The sequence below is a fragment of the Macrotis lagotis genome, chromosome 5 (genome assembly GCF_037893015.1).
Source record: "Macrotis lagotis isolate mMagLag1 chromosome 5, bilby.v1.9.chrom.fasta, whole genome shotgun sequence".
Lineage (NCBI taxonomy): Eukaryota > Metazoa > Chordata > Mammalia > Peramelemorphia > Peramelidae > Macrotis > Macrotis lagotis.
In genome coordinates this window covers 1,939,067-1,946,979 of record NC_133662.1, presented here as the reverse complement: position 1 = coordinate 1,946,979, position 7,913 = coordinate 1,939,067, and the positions used below count along the sequence as shown (strand labels likewise).

At 42.7% G+C, this 7,913-nt stretch overlaps 1 protein-coding gene across 2 annotated transcripts in view; it reads left to right on the top strand.

Annotated features, from left to right (window-relative positions):
• The window catches only part of MAPK13 (mitogen-activated protein kinase 13), a 20,213-nt gene continuing 12,300 nt past the window's right edge, over positions 1 to 7,913 (top strand). Inside the window, exons 1-3 of one of the 2 annotated variants that reach the window (XM_074236425.1) lie at positions 1 to 229; positions 1,918 to 2,047; positions 2,532 to 2,590. In XM_074236425.1, the coding sequence (XP_074092526.1) occupies positions 111 to 229; positions 1,918 to 2,047; positions 2,532 to 2,590 (308 nt within the window). In that variant the 5' untranslated portion in view covers positions 1 to 110. The remainder of the gene's footprint in view (positions 230 to 1,917; positions 2,048 to 2,531; positions 2,591 to 7,913) is intronic. The other variant, XM_074236426.1, reaches the window with a different exon arrangement.

Genomic DNA, 7,913 nt, shown 5'->3' with positions numbered 1-7,913 from the left:
ACCGCGCCCCTCGGGCCTAGGGCACACTGGGCAAAGCGCGCCATCCACGCGATTGACTGTGAGCTGTCAGTGGTGCACGGCTGTCTGGGGGCCCAGACACCGAGCCCGTGATGAGCTTCATCCGGAAAAGGGGCTTTTACAAGCAAGAAGTGAACAAGACTGCCTGGGAACTGCCCAAGACCTATGTGACCCTGACCCACGTGGGCAGCGGGGCCTACGGCGCGGTGTGGTGAGACCCTGCCCCCATCCCCCGAGGTCTTAGGTCTAGGGCTGGCTTGGACTGATGGGTGAGGCCTCCACTGATTGATTTGAGCCAGTATAGATGGTAGAGACCAGGGCAGGTGTTCTGGCATCTCCCCAGAAGGTCTGGAACTTTATTTTTTGTGGTGGTTGTTGGAATCACTATTTATGTTCCTTAAGGGCAGGGTTTAGAGTAGAAAGGCCCCCTTCCTCCCTCTTAACTCCTCAAGAGTCGCTGACAGGGTGCCCTCAGGCAGGTGGGCACCCCAAACAGAAAAGCTCCTTGCTTAACCTTGGCCTAAAGCCATCCTCTGTAGACCCAATTTTGAGTCTACTATGGGCCATTCCAGAAGATAAGCAGAGGTCCCTGGTCTCCCTAACTGGAGAGTAGGAGAGCAGGGAAGGAATTAAGAAGAATTTCAAATATTTCAAAAGGGAGTGTAGGAAAGAATAGATTTATGGTTGTAATACTTTACAAACCCCACAATGTATAGTCTGACAAAAATTCCCCCCTCCCCCCGACCCCAAACTAGGAATAAGACCAAATAGTTAATATTGGCCTCTCCTGGAAAATACCGAATGTGTGTATAGCTGCTATAGGCATAAGTAGAGGCTGGGGCAGGCCACTTCATGGAGGGTGCTGAAGGCTTGGGCTGATCATCTTGGTGTAAGCAGCGGCTTATATTTCAGCTCACAGAATCCTTAGAAATCACCTAGTGCAACCTCCTCTTTTACAAAGGAAAGATGAAGTAATTTTTCTAAGGTCACAGGGTACAAAGAAGGAGGTCTGGGATTGTGCTGTAGAGTCTAGAAAAAAGAACTGGAAGAGATCCTGGGGAAGTTGTCTAGTTTAGTTCCTTACCTTTTAGATAAGAAAACAGAGACCCAAGGAGGTTAAACTCCTTAGCCAAAGTCACATGCATAGTATGTGTCAGAGGCATCATTTGAACTCCGGTCCCCTGATTCAAAGCCAGTGCTCTTCATACTGTTTGTATCTCAAAGCAGAGCTGGGAATCAAGTCCAGGTCTTCTGATGACAGATATAATAGTTGGCCCACTGATTATTTATGTGGCTTCTGATTATTTATGCTGTTTTTTGCTTACAGAGCTCTTTCATATACAATTATCTTATTTGAGTCTTTCATCAACCTGTGAGGTCAGTAGGGCAGCTGTTTTTTTTACAATTGGAGAAATGAAAGTTTACCTCACTGAGCCATCCACACATATGTTTTGTGGTTCGTTTCCTATGTAGATGGAGGCTAACCCTTAGCACATTTAGGTGTCTTTGTCCCTGACTTTCATTGGAAGCTGTTTGTTTATTTTTTTCCCTAGTCCCTACCTATCTTGGTCCATGTTTGTAATGTAGTAATAATCCTTTCCTTTCATGCTTGTCTTTCCAGACTTACTTTGCTAGGGGGAAACCCAAGTACAAGTAGGCAGGCAGGTGAAGGCTAGTTCCTTCAAATTACTTGCCACTCCCCCCCAAAAAAAGAAACAATTAGGAGGAGCCAGTGTGGGAAAGAGTCATCAGGACTTAAAGGAGTATTTATATGTGTGTTTGTGTGTGTGTGTGTGTAAAGAAAAAAAATCAGAAACTGAGAGTGTGTGTAGAGTCCATGGAAAATAGCCAGAATTACTGTAATTGCTATCTTCTAACCAGCCTTTATGGTTCCTGTAGTTCAGCCATTGATAAGAAGTCAGGAGAGAAGGTGGCAATCAAGAAATTGAGCAGACCTTTCCAGTCAGAGATCTTTGCCAAGAGGGCCTATCGGGAACTGATGCTATTGAAACACATGCAGCATGAGAACGTATGTATGCAGGAAAGATCAAAAAGGGTACTCGGAAGGGAAGGGGTCAGGAGGCAGCTGCTGAAGTGCCTAAACAAAATATGGTGGGACCTAGGCATGGGACCTCAGGGATCACTTATCCAGTTCCCTCACTTTAGAGAAGATGTACCTGAAGCCCCAAGGTTGCTTGGGGGCCCCCAGAACTAAAACCACTCTCGTGCCTCCCAGACCCATGTTCCTTCCATATGTAGCAAAGGAGAGACAAACCTGGACCCTGACTGAACTATTCTTTTCTTCTGACTGGCATTGTCCTTGACCAGCTGTGAACTGTTCCATAGAAATAAAATCTCATAACTGACTCAACCCCAAAGTTCAGTGTAAGGAAGAAAGGGGGAGGTGGTTTTAGGTGAGTACAATTGAGGCAGACCCTGAATCTAACTGTGTAGGTCTGACCAGAAGCGGAGGCAGGGAAAGGCTCCCTCTGACCTACTGATTCCTTCTCCAGGTTATTGGACTGTTGGATGTCTTTACTTCGGCTACCTCCCTACACAACTTCCATGATTTGTGAGTCTGGGATGGGTGGAGTTCTGGAGTATTTGTCATCATTCCGTATTCAGTTGAACTAATCATCCTGAGCTGGAGGTGTACGTCCCATCCTGTCATGTGCCTTGCTGCTGTCCATTTAGCCCATATATGTACCTGCCCACTGCCTGGCATAATGCACTACACACAGGAGATTACTGCGTTAGGCAATGGGGAAAATAAAAATATGACCCAGCTCCTGCCTTCCAAGGGCTTCCAGTCTAGAAGGGGATGATAAGATAGGAGCACAGGGCAGCTGGGTAGTATAGTAAGTAGATAGTAGTCAGGAGAACCTGAGTTCAAATCTACCCATAGTCACGTATTAGCTGTGTGACCCTGGACAAGTCATTTTACATTGATTGCTCCCCAAAAAGAAGATAGGAACACAGATGAATCTCCTTTCATTCACTCAGCAAATGCTTATTGGAAACCTAGTACAGGCAAGGCATTGCATGAAATACTATAGGGAATACAGTGATGAATAAGACATGGTTCCTACCACCATGGAGCTTACAGTCTAACAGGAAGATAAGAAAATACACACAAATAAGGGAGAACATATGACATATGTAGCTATATATATATATATATATATCACATATTTATATATGTATGTATGAATATCATATGTTCAGCATTGAAAGGGACACCTGAGACCTTCTCATACAACCTGGCCTAATTAAGAATACCTTCAAATTGTAATTATCCATCATTCTGTCTTCACTGGAAGGCATCCAGGGAAGGGGGGCCTCCAAGCTGCTTGTCAAGGAAGTCAGTGTCACTATTGTTCTAATTGTTGGGAAGTTTTCCCTGACATCAAAATGGATAGCCTCTTCTCAAGTTCACCTAGTGCTCCTAGTTCAGTTCTTTGGGGCCACATAAAACAAGCCTAATGTGTTTTCCATGTAGTATATATAGAATCATCTCTTTATGATTTTTGGTTTTTATAATTGTAGCATAAACCATAGTCAATTTTTTAGTGGAAAAATCTTTCCTGTTCTCTCTAGTAGACTTGATCCCTGCCTCCTCTGAATGAACACAGATAGCACTTCTAGCTGTTTCACAGTGCTTTCACATTCTCTCTTATATTGCCACTTATTTGTGTACTTGTTAAATTAGAAACTTCATAAGGGCAAGCATCAGTCATCATCAAATCCCTTATAGTGTTTTAGATAGTGCCTTGCTTATGGCAGATGTCTAAGAAATATTTGTCAAGTGAATGAATAAAAGAATGAATGTTCTTACGACTTATAGAATCAAATAGAAATTTATTTTACTATTGTGAACTAGACCTGTTCCATAGCATTATCGCACTGAAAGAAATTCTGAAACCTCAATTAGTTTATTTCCCTACCTTAAAGCAAGACTACCCAAGTCTATTTTTAAATTCATTCAATAAGCATTTATTAAATACTTACCAAATGCCAGACATTGTATTAGGCACTGGGGATGTAAAGGCAAATTAAAAAAAAAATTCCTTCCCTAAAGGAGTTTAAAATCTACTACTGTATCTCCCTTGACAATCCACCAGAATATTACTAACTCACTTTTAAGAAATTCTTCCTTCTGTCTCCCCCGAATAATAACCTCCATTTATATAGCATTCCTTAAGGTTTGCAGTGTTCATCTTCACAAGAGGTAAGTACTTGCTGCTATTATTATTACCATGTTAGAGATTGAAATAACTGAGGATCAGTTCAGAAAATGATGAGGTACATACAAGGAACAAAAAATTCTATCAGCTCAGCTCAGTGGAGCCTGTTAGAGGAATGTGACAACCCAGGATGAGGAAAGTAAAGAAGATTTCTTTCAGGAGAGGAAGGAGTCATAGGCTGAGAAGAGGTCTAGGTGAGGGATTAAAGGAAACATTTATAGCTGTGGCTATCCTGGCTGCCAGCAGGGCAGAGCTGTTTAACTTGGTAACCTAACTCCATATGCAGCTCAGAATATTTACTAGATCATGCATGGTTTTGTTTTGTTTTGTTTTTCATCATTTTCTCCAGCATTTTTGATGTTAACTCAGATGTCTATCTACATGCCTTATAGTGGCTTCATCAAATTGCTGAGACAACAAACATCAGTAAGAATGGCAGATCATAGAATGGATTATAGTGTGTGAGAACTGGAAGTGGTCTTAGAACCCATGTAGTCTAATCCCCTAGGTTTAAAGAGAGGAAGACTGAGGCCCAGAGAGGGACAATCATCCTGTCAGTAACATTTATTAAGTGCTAACCCTGTGGCAAGCATTGTGCTCTATTCTGGGGGTTTAAAGAAAGGCAAGAACAATCCTTGCTCTCCAAGAGCTCACTGTCTAATGGGGAAGACAACATGCAAACAACTGTAAACCTCTAATGTAAATTCAGAGTAAATTGAAGGAGGGGCAGCTAGGTGGCGCAGTGGATAAAGCACCGGCCCTGGAGTCAGGAGTACCTGGGTTCAAATCCCACCTCAGACACTTAACCTAGCTGTGTGGCCTTGGGCAAGCCACTTAACCCCATTTGCCTTGCAAAAACCTAAAAAACAAAACAAAACAAAACCAGAGTAAATTGAAGGGAACTCAGAGGAAAGGCACTGGGGAATGGGGAAGGGCTTCTTTCACAGATAGGACCAATTTCCTGATAACTTTGGCCAATATTTCCTAGTCTCCCTCTCTCCTTTCCATTTCTTCCTCTCCTTCTGGGACTTCTTCCTCTCCCCTTCTCTCTCTTTCTCCCTTTCTTCCTGTCTCCAGAAACATGGCAAGCATGATACCAGCATGAGATATTTAACAGTTCAGGGCAAGTAAAGTCTCAGGGCAGCATATGATTAATTGTCATATAAATGGTATATATAATAAGTATTAGAGGCATTCAGAGAGAAATAGAGAACTAGGCTGCTGTGTGTTGGGAAGGCTTCAAGAAGAAGGAATTTGAACTGAGTCTTGAAAGAGGAGTAGGATAGGCAAGACCAAGGCTAGGTTTTCTCTCTGCCACTAACCTCATCTGAGTGATCTATATTTGATTCTTCCTTTTCTCACTAGCCTCCCTCCTTAACCCTGCCATCCCTCCTGACTTTACCAAATCAACTTTCAGATCAAGGATTTACAAATTGAATGGCTTCTTCTCAATTCTCATTCCTTGTGATCAATCTGTAGCATTTTACATTATCCATAGGCAGCTAGGGATTGGAAATGGAGAAGCAAAGGGGCAGCTAGGTGGCACAGTGGATAGAGCACTGGCCCTGGAGTCAGGAGGACCTAAGTTCAAATCTAATCTCAGACACTTAATAATTGCTTAGCTGCGTGACCTTGGGCAAGTCACTTAACCTCAGTTGCCTTAAATAAATAAGATTTTTTAAAAGGAAACGGGGAAGGAAGGGGCTAAGACATCACATTGTAAAAAGTGTTGGGCTTGGAATCAAGATATGTAATCTGGGCAAGTCACAGTCTCTATAATGTCTTTTTTAATTTATAAAATGGGGACCTTAATAGGACTAATCCTACAGGGATCGTTTTAAGGCCCAAACAAGATGGGTCAGGTGCATTGTCAACCTTAAAGCCTATATTAATACTAGCTATCAAGATTGTTCACCAGTTTGGGGAAATTCTCTCTTCCCTTGGTTGCTGTGACACTCTCTTGGATTCTCTCCATGCACATTCAGGCTGTCTTTCTTCCTTCTGTGCCTTAATGTGGGCCCACCCCAAGGAGTTGCCCTCTAGCCAGACTTCTCATTACTGTTACTCTGCCTGCTTTGACAAACCCTTCGCTATCTGTGTTTATGAATAGCTCTGCCTGCAAACAGGAACATCTCGACCTGCAGGGTTGTTGGCTTCACTCCTGCTATGTCAGTTCCTGCTTAAAGCTCACAGAACTTGAATAAGACAGACTTTTTAAAGCTTTCCCATTTATTGGAAATTGTGGAAAGGTGGGTTTGTGTTAACAGGTTCTTGGTTCAGATGTGGTCCCTTTGTAACCATGCCCACACCTGCAGTTTCCAGACATTTGGAAGCTTGTTGGCCATGTTCCACAGAGCTGCCAACATGCCCACAAAACTTATTTACTGCTTCCTGAAACCAGCTCTGAGAAAGAAGCTGTCGTTTTTGCTGTTCTCAGCACTCTTGTGAACCCCATTTCTTAACCGATTCCTAGTGAGAGAGTAGAAAAGGGCTTAACCACTTCTGCCTCCTCCCCCTCCCTGGAGCACCTGTGCAATGCTTCCTCCCTTTAAGACCAGACCTTCCTCTGTGGCTCAGCAGAGTGGGTGGAAGGGGAGGAGGGGACAAGGGCGTGGCAATATTTTGCACAAAATGTGAAGGAAACACAATTGTACCGATACAGAGTTTTGTTTTGTTTGTGGAAAGATAAGGAATTAATTAAACCAGACATTTGGCAGAAGCTCAACATCTCAGTTACAGATGCCTGCCCTCCAAAGTCATTCTGGATTGTGGGAAGTCAGTCAATTCACATTTACTGTGTCAGACACAGTATTTTTTTTTTAGGTTTTTGCAAGGCAAATGGAGTTAAGTGGCTTGCCCAAGGCCACACAGCTAGGTGATTATTAAGTGTCTGAGGCTGGATTTGAACTCAGGTCCTCCTGACTCCACTGCACCACCCAGCCACCCCAGACACAGTACTTTTACAAAAAGTTTCCAATGAATGAGGATGCTTTTAAAATGCTATTTTATCAAAGTTCCTTATGGTTTTTTTAAACTTTTTTTTGCAGATAGTATTTTATTTTTCCAGTTATATATAAAGATAATTTTCCACGTTTATTTTTTATATCTAGAATAGGGAGATTAACTGTCTTGTTTGAGGATCAGCAGGGACCACCCTGAGTTGAAGAGAACATGGGAGGCAGCTAGGTGGCGCAGTAGATAGAGCACTGGCCCTGGAGTCAGGAGGACCTGAGTTCAAATGTGACCTCAGACACTTAATAATTATCTATCTGTGTGACCTTGGGCAAGTCACAGTGGGGTTACCCACTTGCCTTGCAAAAAAAAAAAAAAGAGAACATGAACTAGTTCTGAAACCTGAAAATAATTATAGTCATTTAGAGCCATCTGGACAGGACTTGGCTAGACAGTGACCCATACACAGACCTAACTCTGGAGCAACTGTGCAGGAGGGTTAAATAGAGATATAGCTTTATAACCATAATATTTTCTAGCTTCTGTTTTCCTTTGCTTTATTAATCCCAAGAGTGGTAGCCAGTGATAGAATTGTTGCTAGCCAAGCCATGAATATGTAAGCCTGCAGAGAAGAATTGACTGACCCAAGATTCTACAAGAAGCAAAATAGCAGCTCTGAGATTTGAACTCAGGTCTTCT